General features: G+C 40.7%; 1 protein-coding gene across 1 annotated transcript; it reads left to right on the forward strand.

Moving 5' to 3' along the window:
• The first annotated feature begins 4,988 nt into the window (after window positions 1-4,988).
• Window positions 4,989-14,590, forward strand: CD28 (CD28 molecule). The gene is made up of 4 exons (XM_009081280.1): window positions 4,989-5,043; window positions 11,057-11,410; window positions 11,669-11,787; window positions 14,450-14,590. Exons 1-4 carry the CDS (start codon window positions 4,989-4,991, stop codon window positions 14,588-14,590), a joined length of 669 nt encoding a protein of 222 aa, XP_009079528.1.
• Window positions 14,591-15,143: the final 553 nt, after the last annotated feature.

Genomic DNA, 15,143 nt, shown 5'->3' on the forward strand with positions numbered 1-15,143 from the left:
TATCTTGTGTCTTCAGCAGTACAAAGGATAGGCAAATAAAATTATCTCCTTCTGAATGAGGCATGCCAAACTCCTTCCTATACAGGACTACACTGCTATGTTGCCATATCTTCAGTGGTAATATGCAGGGGTCTCCACTTTCTCTGCCCGAGAGGAAAAAGGAGCAGGCAGTGCAGTTGACAGAAATCATTCTCCCTCTAACCTTAATCAGAAAACTCTTTTATCACAGAACATTCAAGATATATATACTTACCTGTGGGCTTTATTTCATGTGTTCCTACCTAAATATATGACCTCTAATGAAGCAGCAGCCATATATCATATTATAGGCAGGTGACTGAGTTAATCATGCAGCTTTGAGCCATTCTCCCTCTACCCATTAATCCATCTCCTTTGAGACTTGTTCTAACAGTCCAAACCAGGAATAGGTACAGCCAGAAGAAAGAGTTACAACTTTGAAACTTGGATGAGATTTTTAACTTGAAAAGAGCCAGGAATGTACATGTGTGAACTCCTGCCCCTTTCCCAACAAACACTAATGAACAGCTTCCAGCTATTGGCATTAAAAATAATCAGTCTGTCAAGGAAATATTTATTTCCCCAAATAGGGAAGGCTTCTCTCAAGCTCTCTTTCTGATTTGTATGTGTTTGATGGTAGTACTTAGTCTCACATTAGTGACACATTTATGGGCTGCTGTCTTGAGGGCTGGAAACAAAAATTTCATGTCTTTCCAAAAAGAGAAAATTCCCTTTCCACTGTGACACATCATATTACATTCTGGCCCTGGAAGGTTCCTATGTACCTGACATCAGTTGTAACATTTTAGGTTACAGAAAAACAACTTCAAATTTTTCTCTTCTAAGTGTGATGGCTGTACTTGTGGTATGCCAGCAACTGTATTCACAGAAAGAAGTATGTGGAAAGACTCATAACATGGTGAAAATTCATCAGTGTGCAAGGCAAATGACCACATAGAATGGACACTGTCAGAAAACTGATCAGACTGTGGAAGGTAGAGACCTCACTGGGGCTACCGATACAGGTTCCTAGCTCTGCCACTAACCTAAGGTACATACTTGGGCACATGTCTTCACCTTGCTGGGATTCCAGTACTCATCTGTAAAGTGAAGACAACAACATGTAACTTTATGAAGTGCTTCAGATGACAAATGCAATGTAACTCCTTAGGGTCAGCTTACTGGACATGGTAGGGGGTGAATAGCATGGATCCTTCATTGTCTCCTTGGCTAGAAACAGCATGTCTATTTGTTAAACTCTTTCTGTAGCCCCACTTGTACATCTCTACAGCAGCTAGTTAAAGCACACTTTCCTTGTAAGAAAGATGTGGAAGAATTAACCTTCCATCTCTACCAAGTATGCATAGCACTATTCAAAACAAATCGCTACTTGCAGCAGCAATGGAAAAATAAAGGTGTTTTAACATTTGCAGTTATAGGAAATAAAATATTTACTTTAGCAGTTGACAACATGCAAGTATGCAGAACAAGCAAAATACCACCTACCCAGACTACTCACTCAAGGTTTGTGTCATGATCCTTTATGATAGGGAAGAAAGAGGAAGATTCTCTCAGACAACTGTTAAATTTAATCTTCATATGTATGGTCCAGGAACTTAAAACTTTGCAGTAGTTAAAGGGGAATTTTAGTGACCTACTGTTCTCCCATCAGACTGGAGTACTCAGGAGTAAGTGAATGATAGGACATTGATGCAATTACTCTTCTAGTATGCACATACATTTTTATTTGCTTGAGAACAGGAGTATGTGCTGGGAAGAATTATGGCACTATACAACTTTCAGTGATTGGAAGGAGACTTCCCTTATTTTAAAATAAACTCCTAAACTATCCAGTTGTTTAATCATAACAAATTTAGAATGTCTTTCTTGACTTTAACGTCTGAACACTTGGCTCAGGATATGTGGTTCGTTACTTCCTCATTCTTTAACACAAAGACAAACTGACAGCCTGCTTGGGATTTCTTGGGACTCCTTTAAAGATACTCATAAGAAACCACACTAGATCATGTCAGCATTTCTCTAAAACTCAGATCATAGCTCCTGTCAGTGCTTGGCTTTCCAACAGCGGGCATAAAAAGCTATGATCAAATGCCTAAACTGTTGTTCTATTTACACACTGTGATGAGAAAAAAGCCCAAGCCCATAGTCTAGATTCTTGTGTACCCTGAAAACCCATTTACAAGCCTTTAATTTACTTCACTGGGTCTGCAATTTCAGCCATTTTGTGACGGGATGGAAACATCCTTTTCCCTAAGCATGGCCAACATTTTAGCTCTTTCAGTGCTCTCACAGCTCTGGCTCCACTGAAATTATAATGTTAGTCTGAATTCCCATCGCTGTGACAGTAAGAAGATCCCGTCTGCCAGTGTACAGACAGACTCAACAGACTGAAATCTGAATGAAAAATGGGGTAAGGATAGAAGTCAACAGTGCCTGAATTAATGTTGCTGCATACCAGTCCTTTGGTAATGCTCAAGGCATAGGAGGAGAGATACTTAGTGAGGTGGGAGAATAATGAAAATGTAAGAGTGAGGGCATACCAAGGGGCATTTTCATGTGTTTTTTTTTCCTAGATAAAGTTTTACATGGTTTGTCCTAAGTACAACATGTCTTGCTGAAAGCTCTATCTTCTTCCTCTAACCTCATGATAACTTTGGCAAAAGAAAAATGTCATACATGTGAAGTGTCAAAGACAAGTATCTAAGTGATTGGAAATGATCTGTTTAAATTAGAGGAAGAGCTGCAATTTGGAGAAGGAAAGGAGCCATACCCTCAGGAACACAGTGATTTGTGCCCTTTTAAAATCCTAGAAAACCAAGAGGTGCAGATGAGCCAAGAGCTACTTTGGATTTAAAAAAAAAAGAAGGCAATAAGGTATGGAAGGGAATAAATGGGTCCTCACCCAGAAAATGCATGCTGTTCCCTCATGGGTTTTGTTAGCAGTATTCTTGGAGCAGAATCTCCTCCTACATAACTGTTTCCATAATCAGGTTTCCACCTGAATGGTGTCCCTTTGCCAATGGATGCCAGTGAAATTAATGGCAGTAGCACTCTGCGATACTAATTCTGTGATGAGGGTAAAATATATTCCATGTGCATTTCCAGTCCATATCCCAAATACAGAAAGGATGCCAGGATGCAGATTGTGTAGGTTGAATTGCCTGAGTCAGAAGATGTGGCAACAGTGAGTTTTCATCTCTAAGACAGGGCAGTTCAGCAAAAAGATATTGAATTTTGCAACTTTGTTGAGGGATTCTTACTTCAAGTTAAGTTGAGAATATTTCATTGATAACTGCAGGTACACTAATATGACTCAGAAATGTGTCAGGAGTTCTGTCTAGAAACCACAAAAGTAGGCTAAGAAAGAGAGAATTGGACTTTTTTCTCTTTTTTAAGTACAAGAAAATTCCAAAGCTTTCAGTATGGCAGGCAACTTACATCAATTGAAAACAAAAGAATATTGCTAAAATTCTTAGACTGCAAGTGGATACATCAGCTGAAGCCACTTTTAAATTACATGTGTAATTTCTGATAAAACATGGCCTAAAAACCTCAGATGCTAAGAGAAATAAAAGAACAGTACATGGCTCTTTATCCCTTTTTATAAGAGTTCAATTTTCTTGAAAATCTTCCTGCTAAACACCTTCCCTTTTCTCTCAAGTAAATCACAAATAATGACAGGAATTGATTACAATTAAATATTTCTACTTTGGTTGACCAAAATAAATAGTTAATAAGCAGAGCTCCTCACAGTTACAAATGCCATCAGCCAGCTCTCACAACCCTGCTCTTGCAAGGCAAGAGGTGACACTGAGCTTACAAGGCAAAAAAGTGTTTACCTGGTGAGTTGAAGAGAAAAGCTTTATGTAAGAAGACCTCTATGAGAGCACTGATTGAGAAGTGTGCTTGCTGCATGCTGCCTTTGCTTAGATGCTAGTTGGATTACAGTTGCAGTCATTCATAAATTGGGCTGTTTTTCAAACTGTTGAGGTATACCAGATGACTATTCCTTGCACTGTTTGCTCTGCATTCAGGCAGCAAGCAGATGCGCAAAAATGAATACAAACAAGCTATTACCAAAATACAGGGGCTGAGAAGGCAGGCAGAAGCAAGCCAGCAGGCCAAGAGAGGAAAAATTCTACTCCTAGGAGTAAGGGAAGATGGAACTTCCTGAACACTCAACTTCCTTAGGGGCAAGGTCTAGCCACCAGAACTTGGAAACTGGTGTTTGCTTCTACTGTGATGATGGAAACAGTTTTACTCTTGGTAAAGAAAGAGAACTGGACCTCTAGGGAAGTCTGTTTCACCCTGACAGGAACAACCTTGCAGAGCCTCAAACACAAGCACACCTACAGGTCCCAGTGCCTTGGTATGCCCTCACTCTGACATTCTCGTTATTCTCCCACCTCACTAAGTATCTCTCCTTCTATACCCTGAGGATTACCAAAGGACTGGTATGCAGCAACATTAATTCAGGCACTGTTGACTTCTATTCCTACCCCCTTTTTCATTCAGATTTCAGTCTGTTGAATCTGTCTGTACACTGGCGGACAGGATCTTCTTACTCTCACAGCGATGGAAATCCAGACTAACATAATTTCAGTGGAGCCAGAGCTGTGAGAGCACTGAGTCAATACACCATACAGGACCGACAGTCCCTGTTTCAGAAAGCAGCCTTTCACCACCTTTTAAACGTTACTGAGCTTTGCAGAAGCTAAAGTCCTAAGACATAAATCATCAAACAATTCAACTTCCTGTTCAAGCATTACCATTACAGTGGTTTCACCTGGCAGTGTATCATGTGCTGCTGAGGGAGGAGAGAAGTTGTGTGAGCAACCGAGGGTGCAGCCTGGCCCCACAGGGAAAGCAGACTGGTGTCGTGGGGCCCTGGGAGATGTGCCAGTGCCTGCAGGGGGTGGGGACAAGGCGTCAGGCCCACCATTAGCACCATGCTCCTGGGGATCCTCGTGGTGCTCTGCTTCATCCCCACTGCTGATGTAACAGGTAACAAAAAACCCCCACATTTCAATCCTTTCCACTATTTTTCCTCACTTTGATCATCAAGGGGTAAAAAATCTAGTATAGGTTTGAATTAATTTTGCACAAATTGTTCTGTGTCCAGATGAAAGGGGAGAGACATCATGTTGCTAAGACTGCACATGGATCAACTTGATGAAATAACCAAGTGGCCAATTTTTCTCCTGCCACAAATATCCTTCAGAGATAAGACCAAAAAGCTTTCTTTTAATTTGATTTATCTTTAGATCTAGTTGGAATGCATAGGTAGAGGGGGGGGTTTATCTCACCTTTCTCCTGGGCTTTAAAAGTCTTGCTGACAAGTGCCTTCTCTTGGGGAGCAGAGGGCTGAGCAGACCTGGTGCCAGTGCCTCTCTTGGGGCAGCCTCTCCACCACCCCCAAATCTCCTGTGGGAAGCTTCGGGTCCTACCATGGCCTGGCTTGGTGTGATGGGCTCCAGAGCTGACTCCTCCAGCATCCTCATAGGACTAACAAATAAAAGGGCCAGAAGCAGAGTTGCTTACGGAGCTCAAAGATGGGAGGACATATATTACAGAGTTTCTGATTTTTGCATTGTGTAGTGGTTTATTGATACTGCCTCAATACCTTGTTTCTTTCTGAACATCTTCAGAAAAAAAGTGTCTATTTGTGATTTTGAAATCCTGAGTCTTGTTGAATCTTTCTGACTCTTCAGTTGTTGTGGCTGAGGGTATTTATCTTGGTGTTGTCTTGCTGATGCAGTGTTCGTGGGTTCAGAGCTAAGATGTCTTTCCAATGGGTACATTAAAATGCAAAGCAAGGCAAGGCATGGTGGCTTTTGCTAGGATAATCTGGAGACAGACAATTTTTCAAACCGCTGGCTGTGAACTGTTGTCATTGGGTCTTCTCCAAATATCAGTGTTTTGTATTTTACAGGGAAGTTACAGATAGGGATAAAAATCTGGTTTCCAGTGCAAAACTTTTAACATACAGAACATCTTTTAAAAGTTGCTTTTTCGAGTATGAGAGATGCAATTGAATCTATTTTTCCTTATTTCTGCTTTATCTTTCCATATTTCCTCTGTGAAGGCATTGTAATTTGCATGACATCGTGATCTACATTTTTTAAAGATATCATAGTTTTTTTTTCTTCCTTGTCCTTTCACATGTTTACAATTCTGTGTTTGCAATATCCTTAGTATTTCCACAGCAGGCCCTTGGGTTGTCAGAGAAGACACTAATTCCAGGAGGGGATAAGTATCAGGAGTGGATTAATAGTTTTAAACACATTTCCATGAGGTGTGAACAGCTTTTAAGCAACTCTTTTGAATTGCAACAAAATAAAATATAGTGCTTCTCAGACACAAGGGTCATGCCATGGCTCTATAGACATATACATTTTCTTTGCGTGAAGAGCATGAGTTTCTCCAACAGCTTCACCGATACTGTTAAACCGCTTAAAGAGAAGTACATCAGGTCTCTTAGGGTTCTCAGGGTTTTCATCTTTATACAATCTCTTTTCTCCACCTCTTCTTTTCATTTTCATCAAGATGATTGATCCTTAGTGTATGGAGAACATTAAGGCAGGTCAAAACCCTGCAGGACTTCCTCAAGCCACAAAGTGTATTATAGGCCTCAGGTATTTTAGTTTGGGGGAAAACACCAGCATTTGTCCTGTTCTGCTGTTGTTAGACTGTACCAGTGATTGCTGCAGGTTGAGTTTGAAACTTAGAAAGGAACTTAAAATATCAATTTGGTCATTTCCCTTTCGCAGAAACACTAACATTTACAAAGTTTGTCCTCCTCCCCTTTTTGTTGGCTGAATAATTACCTCGCAGTGGTCTGTCACAGAGGCAGCTAGATCAGGTGTCTGTATATTGTGAAATAAGTAATATAAGCGAGTTCCTACTGCAGCATGCCACATTTGACCTCATCATTTTACTACCCACATAACTTAGAGTCTCTGGGTGTTAAAATCACCCTCTAACACACTGAGGTTACCAGAATGCAGAAGATGGATGAGGCAAGGTTAGCTAAGATTAGGATGACATCAACAAATTCTTGTTTAAAAGCAAAAAATCATGAACTGATGAGAAAACCCCTGTGCTCACACTGGGTTTGATTAAAGCAAGTGTCAGCTGGGCTTTGTGGAGGGCTATGCTGCCTGCAGAACTTGCACCACAGTAGGAAAGTTTAGCAGAAAACATGTCTGTATAGGCTAGAAGGGGCAGATCCCTCCAGCTGCACATCAGACACACAGCTGGGTGGTCTAAAACCAAACTAAAAGAGTTAAGACCCTTGTACCTAGGAAAGGAGAGTATATGTAATTGAACAACAGACCACTAGCAGTGAAAATGGAGTAGCTCTGTTTATAACATAGCTGCCTTTCTGTTTGTGGGTTAAACAAACTCCTTTCAGGTTTTCCCAAAACCCCCCAAGAAATTAAATGCGTCATTTCTTTACTGTGCTTATAGAAATCCCAACTTATCTCAGATTCCTTGCTCTGGAAAATAGCCCCTTGAGGTCAACTGGCATGAAAAAAAAAAGAAAGTAGAGTAGTCAATATTTTTAGCAGAACATTTCTTTCCAATAGCTGATGATGATTCATGGAATGTTCAGGAAAGAAAAAAAGACCCAACACCTCAAAATAGTTATTTTCCATACTTTGCTAACTCTATTTCACTTTCTTGGCAAATAAGAAAGAAAAAAACAAAACTTCAATGAAGTTTTGCTTACATCAGGGGAGATCAGAGAGTCAGTCTTTACAGACATTATATATAGATGGCATTTTCTTTCATGATGCAAAAACCCTTCACATGTGATTATAAGAAATGTCTAGCGTGACAAATAAGCTATAAAAACGCTTAACAAACATTTAGAGATCTTACACACCGTTGCATATAAATCCTAAGATCCTGATAAGGCTTGCAGCCTGTGCACAGACTTAAATGATTTTACATTTTTAAACTTCATGGCTCTTTGAAACTATAAACAATGATTTTTCATAACTGCCTTTTTCCTGGCTGCATAAGACCAAGCTATAGATAATATTACTACACAACATGACTGAACATAGCTCTGGAAATGACAATCATAACCCTATTTAGGAGAATGGAAACACATAATAAATGTTTCAGAGTGTCACCATTTTAACAAACGAAGTGACACTTATGAGGAAAACTGACTCTGTGATGGCAGAAGCAGCCTTAGCCCATGTTTGCTCAGAATGGGCCAGATCCTACTAAGCATGTAGTCAAATCCTATTCAGAACATAAGTGAAGTGAGGGATGTTTGGAGTTACTCTGTTTTCCCCACTGTTACTCTGTTTTCCAGTAGTAAAGCCGCTACGTGAAAATGGGTTTGGGAACTTAGCTTAAATCCTGTAGGAGCAGTCTTCATACAATGATGCACAGAAAAACCTTTACCCACTGCTCAGCCAGGCTATATCCCAGCATCAGCAGCATGGGGCTGGGTTATGATGCCCAGCCTGCAAGCCAAGGCAAACAAATCAAACTATAAACCCAAGAGGTGGAAATAGGTTGAAGGAACTTAATTTTTTAGGTGAGTGTATCAAAAGAGTCTGGTTGCCAGTTAGCACAACATCATGGCAGGGACATCAATAGTCCAAGCCTGTAGTTAAATAGTGAAACTCAAGGCACAAAGCCATATACCAAATGCCAGGAATGCAGACTAGCTGGTAACAGCAAAAGGTAGGGGCAAGTCACTGGGGTCTGCAAATGAGTCTAAATAACATCTGAAGGTAGTGCCTCAGTGATGAGATTTTCAGTGTTCTTTGGCTTTCCTTTGGCCATAGTGAAAGTCCAATCAGGCTGAGCGATAAATATTCTATAGTTTTCTGTAAGTATTTGAGTGAAAACAGGTGAGCATTTTTCTGAAGTGTAACACTTCTCCAAGTGTCTGTTCTGGAATGCCTATCTTGGTTGTCAACTCTGAGATAGAAAAGGTCTCTTCTGAAGCTGTATTCAGTCCCTGTGACAATCAGGGTAGTCATGGTTGGCAATGACTGCAGCGCAAATTGGAAGAATAACTGTCTCAAGTGAGATGTGTAGAATTCTGCTGTGCTAAAGGTAGAGCAATTCTACTACGACTTACAAATTGCCTCTTAGGCCAAAGATTAATTTTTCTGGCTAACAAAAATCTGAATTCAAACCTCACCCCTTCCTTGAATGCCTTATAAGCCTATGTAAGAGCTCTTGTCAGAAAATGCTGACCCGATGAAACTGAAATGTTTTGCTGAAATGTCTTCATTTCAATGAAAATTCACCACAGGCATCACCTTGGGTTAAAATTTGCCTTATGTGTTCTTACTTTGCCACTCAGTTCCAGGATTCCAAGATCCATGTCTCTTTCTGCTGGAAAGCCTGGAAATGCTCATCCTTCATCCAAAGTTTCACAGTGTTTGGGTTCCCTGCAAACATGGGATTTCAGAACTGTGATGAGCTCCACCCCTCACGCTAACGATGCTGAACAAAGAGACAGAAGGAGGATGGACTGCAATCTTTCTTTGCTAAAGATGAGGCAGTAGAGCCTTCCCTGTCTCACATCTTCCTGCTGTCATTAGAAGCAAGGGCTGGCAAACAAGACTTTAAATGAGAAGATGAACAACCTCAGCAGTTTCATGGGTTGTGCTGGTAACAGGAGAACCTGCTAGGTGTGGGTTGTTTTTACTGCCCACACCCTACCACTAGTCCTGGCCATCTCATGCATCTCTTTGTGTTTACTGTATTCCCTGGACCACATTCATCCCAAAGGAGTGTCCTACTCAAGAGATACTCCATTCTCTTGTGCAGGTGTGAACACACTAAATGTCGTAATTTTCCAGGCATTCTGGATCTAGCCTCCTTCCTTCTTTCAACTTTCCTTACTATCTGTTTTGAAGTCTTGCCACATGGATTAAGCAGAAAGAATATAGGTTCGTAGCACATTTTGAGGACAAGAGGTTACAATTGTCATTCTCACAACCACAGTGATTCTTGGGGATCTATAAAAGACTATCCAAACCTCACATGAGCTGAGCTTGCATGAAGACTTATGCAGTCATACACACACACAAAAGTTCTAGCAAACTCCTTTAAAAGCCAAAACTCCCTTCCTCTTATTAGGGGTCGTCATTTGAAAAGTAGGGCATCACTTGTACAGGTGATTTTTCTTGGGAGAAGTTGTCTTTCTGCATAGTCCTACCAGTGTTTCATTGTTTGGCAGATGGTAGCACAGAGGTCTACATGTTAGAAAACATTTCCTGTTTATGTATCAGTTCTGTCGATTCAAATTGAATTATACCTTCATGTGACATGTTTTTTTGCAGGACATTCAAGTACTAAGTGCCAATGCAGTGTCAAATTAGTCAGACCCTGAGTCCTTTGAGGGATTAAGAAATCTACTACAGCTGCTAGCTAGAGAAATTACTTATTTTACATTAAAATGATAGCAGCTCATGCTTTTAGTGTTCATCACCCGAGGTCCAAACCCTTGAAATGGTTCAGCAAATTCACCTGCAAACTCTTCAGGAGTCCTTGAATTAAAAAGTAAATGTATAAATAATATTCTCTTATCTGACTGCTAAACTAAGCATTCAATTCATAGTAATTTCACTCCATAATTTTCCCTGGGAAACTGCTTGCTAAGGGAAGGATAGACTTAGGTGGCCTTACATATACAGACAATACACACAGACGCAGACTAGCCTTCTGGGCCCTGATGTTAAATCTTAATCACATGGGCCACTTTCTGTGCTTGTGTTCTGACTCGGAAGAAAAATGCTCCTGCCCTCACAGTCTCCCCTAGTGACTGTGTAATTATTTATATAGAGGTGGATTGCTGCAGCAAGAGCTGCTGGGAGAAACTGTTTCTGCAGGTTAGTGGTTACATACTCCCTAGTAGGGAATGTCAAGAGGGGAGAAGAGATATGGAGAAGAGTTGCAGGGGAGGATGTGTGGTTCTGAAGTTTCATACTGTATTTTATAAACAAGTGTTTTTCTCACTTTCTCCCCTCCCTTCCAGAAAACAGGATTCTAGTGTCTCAGCGTACTTTGCTCACTGTAGTAAACAAAACTGCAACTCTAGTTTGCAACTACACATACAATGGAACAGGGAAGGAATTTCGAGCTTCACTGCGCAAAGGAACAGACAGTGCCGTTGAAGTTTGCTCTATTTCATGGAACTTAACCGAAACCATCAGCAGTTCAAATAACGAATTCAACTGTCAGGGGTTTAATGACAAAGACAAAGTCATCTTCAATCTTTGGAACATGAGTGCCAACCAAACTGACATCTACTTCTGCAAAATTGAGGCCATGTATCCACCCCCATATGTCTACAATGAGAAGAGCAATGGGACTGTCATTCATGTGCAAGGTAAGCTGGGAAACCTCCGCAGGGCAGTATCTTCCCTATACACACTCCCTACATAATGGCTTGAGTCAGTTTGTTTCCTTTAAATAAAAAAAAAAGTTGAATTGCCTGGTAAAACTACATTCCCACTCCTAATGTCCTGAAGAAGACATCTTAAAATGATGATTAATACAAATGACACATTGGAACAAGGAGTAAATAAGCAGAGACTGAGGTTTTTACTTTCATGTTCTTAAAGTTTACTTTGCTCTTTCCTTAAAGAGGTACCCATCCAAACACAAGAGCCTCAGTCTGCAATTCCTTTGTGGATTATGGCAACAGTGACTGGAGTTCTTACTTTCTACAGTATGCTAGTAACTGGAGTTTTTATTAACTACTGGGTAAGAAACTACTATTTTCCTTTGCTTTAAATGCTTTTTGTCCCTACTTCAATTCTCAGGCTTTACTTGTCATATTTGCCACTAATTCACTGATACCCCTTCACTTCAGGATGACAATGCTTCTTCACCCCAGCTATAGACCCATGCTACACCTCAAAAGAGCTGAAACACCAGATGCTCTCCAGGTGGGAAGTCAGGCCTCTGCAGTAGAGTCTTAAAGCACCTAGTAATGCCATAGTGCTGGCAATGCCCTGCACACCAGAAATACTGGGACTCTGTCTCTACCTCTGCCAATTGTCCCTGTCAGAGAAATCAAGCATTCCCTTGCAAAACCCTTTGAGAATATACTGACAGGAGTTCACCTACAATAAAACAATCTTTAGGAAGTCCTCAGTTGGCCCAAGTCCATCTGCACTAGGTCTTGTGCCTATCCAGCAATTCCCTTGAGTAACCACTGTTTTTGGCAGCTTGATTGCAAGAGAATAGGAGCATTGGGATCTCAGTAGTCCCTTATCTGCCTCTGTATGTTAATGCTAAGAAAGCTGAGATAGCCTTATGGCTCACTATTTTTGCTTTCTAATCTCTCTGGAGAGTTGGATGGCCCAGGTCACATCCAGTTCTGTCTGCTGGAATAAAGAGAGAGTGAGGTGTGTTGCAGAGGCAGCAGAAGGACATCTTCCTTGACAAGTCTTAGGACTGTGATTTCCAGAGCTGATTTACACTACTTACTCCCTCTGAGAAGTACTTGAACAACTGTAAAGAACACTATTGCTTGCACTCTGGCATTCCCTTGTATCTTTGTCATTAAATAGCAATTTTCAATACATTATGAGGTAGCCTGTACAAAGGGTCCAGAATCCCTGACAGGTTAAATGTTGCACATACACAAAAAGTCACTGCCACTGCTAGCTGATCTGCTAAGTGTTTCACAAAAATACATTTGTTCAATATCTGGCTATTTCTAATGGAAAACAATCAGAGGGGGCATTGTCATAGGAAAACACGAAGGCAGGAGAGCTGAGAGGATTACAGCAAACAGCTGCTGGTGTTACAGCACTATGCTACTCTGGCTATGCCTGATGAGACACTATAGCTTCAAATCCATCATTTACAATCTGAACCATTTTCTCTGTGCTAGATTTATTTGGTACCTAATGGCTACACACTTTGCTACTAACATGTCTGCCCCCAGCAAGAGTGCCAAAACTGCATTGCCATGTGTGCTGTTTGCTGCATCAGTTTTTATCTGCTGTTATTACTGCTGGTGGTATTCCTCAGATATTATGTACTCTGACTGTGGATGTATTTAGAATATTGCTGAATGTAAATACAGCTGCCTAGAAGGTCCTGAATGTGATTGATACTTAAATAACATGACAAGCCTAATCACTTGAGTTCCTGAAAGCAGCTAAGGATTTGTCTGTTTTCATACAGTTCTGCCTTCCCTGTAGGAAAACTGCTTTCCTCTCCAAAAGTAGCAGTCTTTGATCCTGTAACATTCCAACATTCATTCATGCTAACAAAATGTCTTTCTCCCATGCAAAATTCCCTCTTAGGTGAATTAAAAATCCTGTATTATGGAGAGGAACACGTACAGATAAAGCTTTTGTATCTAATGCTTTACATGCATCAACTGCATTACATGGCTTAAGCAGTAACTTACATTCAACACTTTGCATACATGTAGCATTAGTATAAAAAAAACTTAAAATATTTAATTGTAACTGTCCCACTCTGCATGTACAACATAATTCAGCCATCATATTTCCTAATGCAAACCTCCTCCAGTTCCACAGCATCACAGGCATACTGCAGCATATGCAACTATTTTTGTACATAGGAAGAAAATTTCAGTAACAAGGAGATTGCAAAAGAGGGTATGAGGAAGTATTAAGGAAAAAGCATGGAAGCACTTTACCTACCTCTGATCAACAGTCTTAAGCTATGTAAAAAAACACCAACCCTGTGCACAGCCTGCAGCAGTCACAGGCTGAAATGCTGCTGTAGCCACAAACTTCCTCTGTGATTTTAGGCAAATTATTTCACCTGTCTTCTGCTACTTTTGTTTCTGGAAGAGCCAATGCTTTCCTTGTCTCCCACGGGCATTATAAGCAGGAATTCAACAGTGAAAACGAGATTTTTGAGGCCCAGATAAGGAGACAGATAGAAGATCAAAATCAGCTCTGATTCTTTTGCCCCTTGAAGGGAGTTTCAAAACAACATATGCATTGTGTGCTACTGCTGTGAATGGTAGGCCTAGCATGATTTTTCCTGCTCTTATTCTGAGTTAAGCTGATTTCTTTTTGCCTCCTAATAAATGAGGACAGCCTTCACTGCTCAGACTGTATTGTTTCTGCTGAATCATTCCACAGATGAGAAGTGATGGTGAGAGGCATCAGTTTGTATCCTTGATTTGTAGCATTCCTTTACCTGGAGAACTAACACTGTAACTCTCTCAGCAGATAAACTGGAGACTTATGTTCAGGTTGGGCAAATTCTATAGATTATTTTATAAGCATATGTGTTCTAATGATTTTGTGAATGCATTTAAACCTGAAGCTGCCTTATAAATATTCCTTCTTCTCTGAACGAGGACATAAGGCCAGAACTGTCAGCAGTTCATGTAACAGTTTTCACAATTCTCTTCACCCTTCTCCCACAGCAAAAATCCAAAAAGAATGTGTATCATCAGAGTGACTACATGAACATGACTCCACGGCATCCACCATACCAGAAGAACAAGGGTTACCCATCCTATGCACCAACACGAGACTACACGGCCTATCGGTCCTGGCAGCCCTGACACCCACCAGCTGACCCAACAGTAGCCTTGGGTGCTGCCAGGTGTCCACTTGCCCTTGGACATGGAAGGACAGCCTCTCATTTTCTTATCGTGTTTGTCACTATTGATCATGGATACCAACACCACAGCAAGTATTGGCTAAATTTGATAAAATATACTCAAAAAAACAAAACCAACCAACAAACCAACAACACCTCCCCAACAACAACAACAAAAAAAACAACATAAAAGGGGAGATGGGGGCTGAAAATGAGATCTGATTTGTGTTGAGGGTTGTCGGTGGGTAAGATGGAAAGATGGCATCAGCTGGTCTCTCCCTAACACTTGTGGTTTTGCTCAGCTGTGAGAGAAGCAGAACTGATCTCTTCCACTAACTGCTGCCTTAGTTTTAACCCTTAATTTCCTCTCCTGTATGTCTAATCCTCAGAAGCCCTGGTTGCCATTATACCTGGCAAAATGTAAAAGAAAAAAGAAATCTTCTCTATAAGACTGGGACACAGTTTGAAGTTCAAAACATATGCTTGAAAGAAAGAGGCAAAGGTCAGTCAGAAGG

The sequence above is a fragment of the Acanthisitta chloris genome, unplaced genomic scaffold (genome assembly GCF_000695815.1).
Source record: "Acanthisitta chloris isolate BGI_N310 unplaced genomic scaffold, ASM69581v1 scaffold24378, whole genome shotgun sequence".
Lineage (NCBI taxonomy): Eukaryota > Metazoa > Chordata > Aves > Passeriformes > Acanthisittidae > Acanthisitta > Acanthisitta chloris.

Excerpts from the sequence above, each read along its gene's own strand:
- CD28 (XM_009081280.1), top strand. The coding sequence starts at position 4,989 with ATGCTCCTGGGGATCCTCGTGGTGCTCTGCTTCATCCCCACTGCTGAT. Across the intron at positions 5,044-11,056 it reads CCCCACTGCTGATGTAACAG|AAAACAGGATTCTAGTGTCT; the intron begins GTAACAAAAAAC and ends CCTCCCTTCCAG. Across the intron at positions 11,788-14,449 it reads GAGTTTTTATTAACTACTGG|CAAAAATCCAAAAAGAATGT; the intron begins GTAAGAAACTAC and ends CTTCTCCCACAG.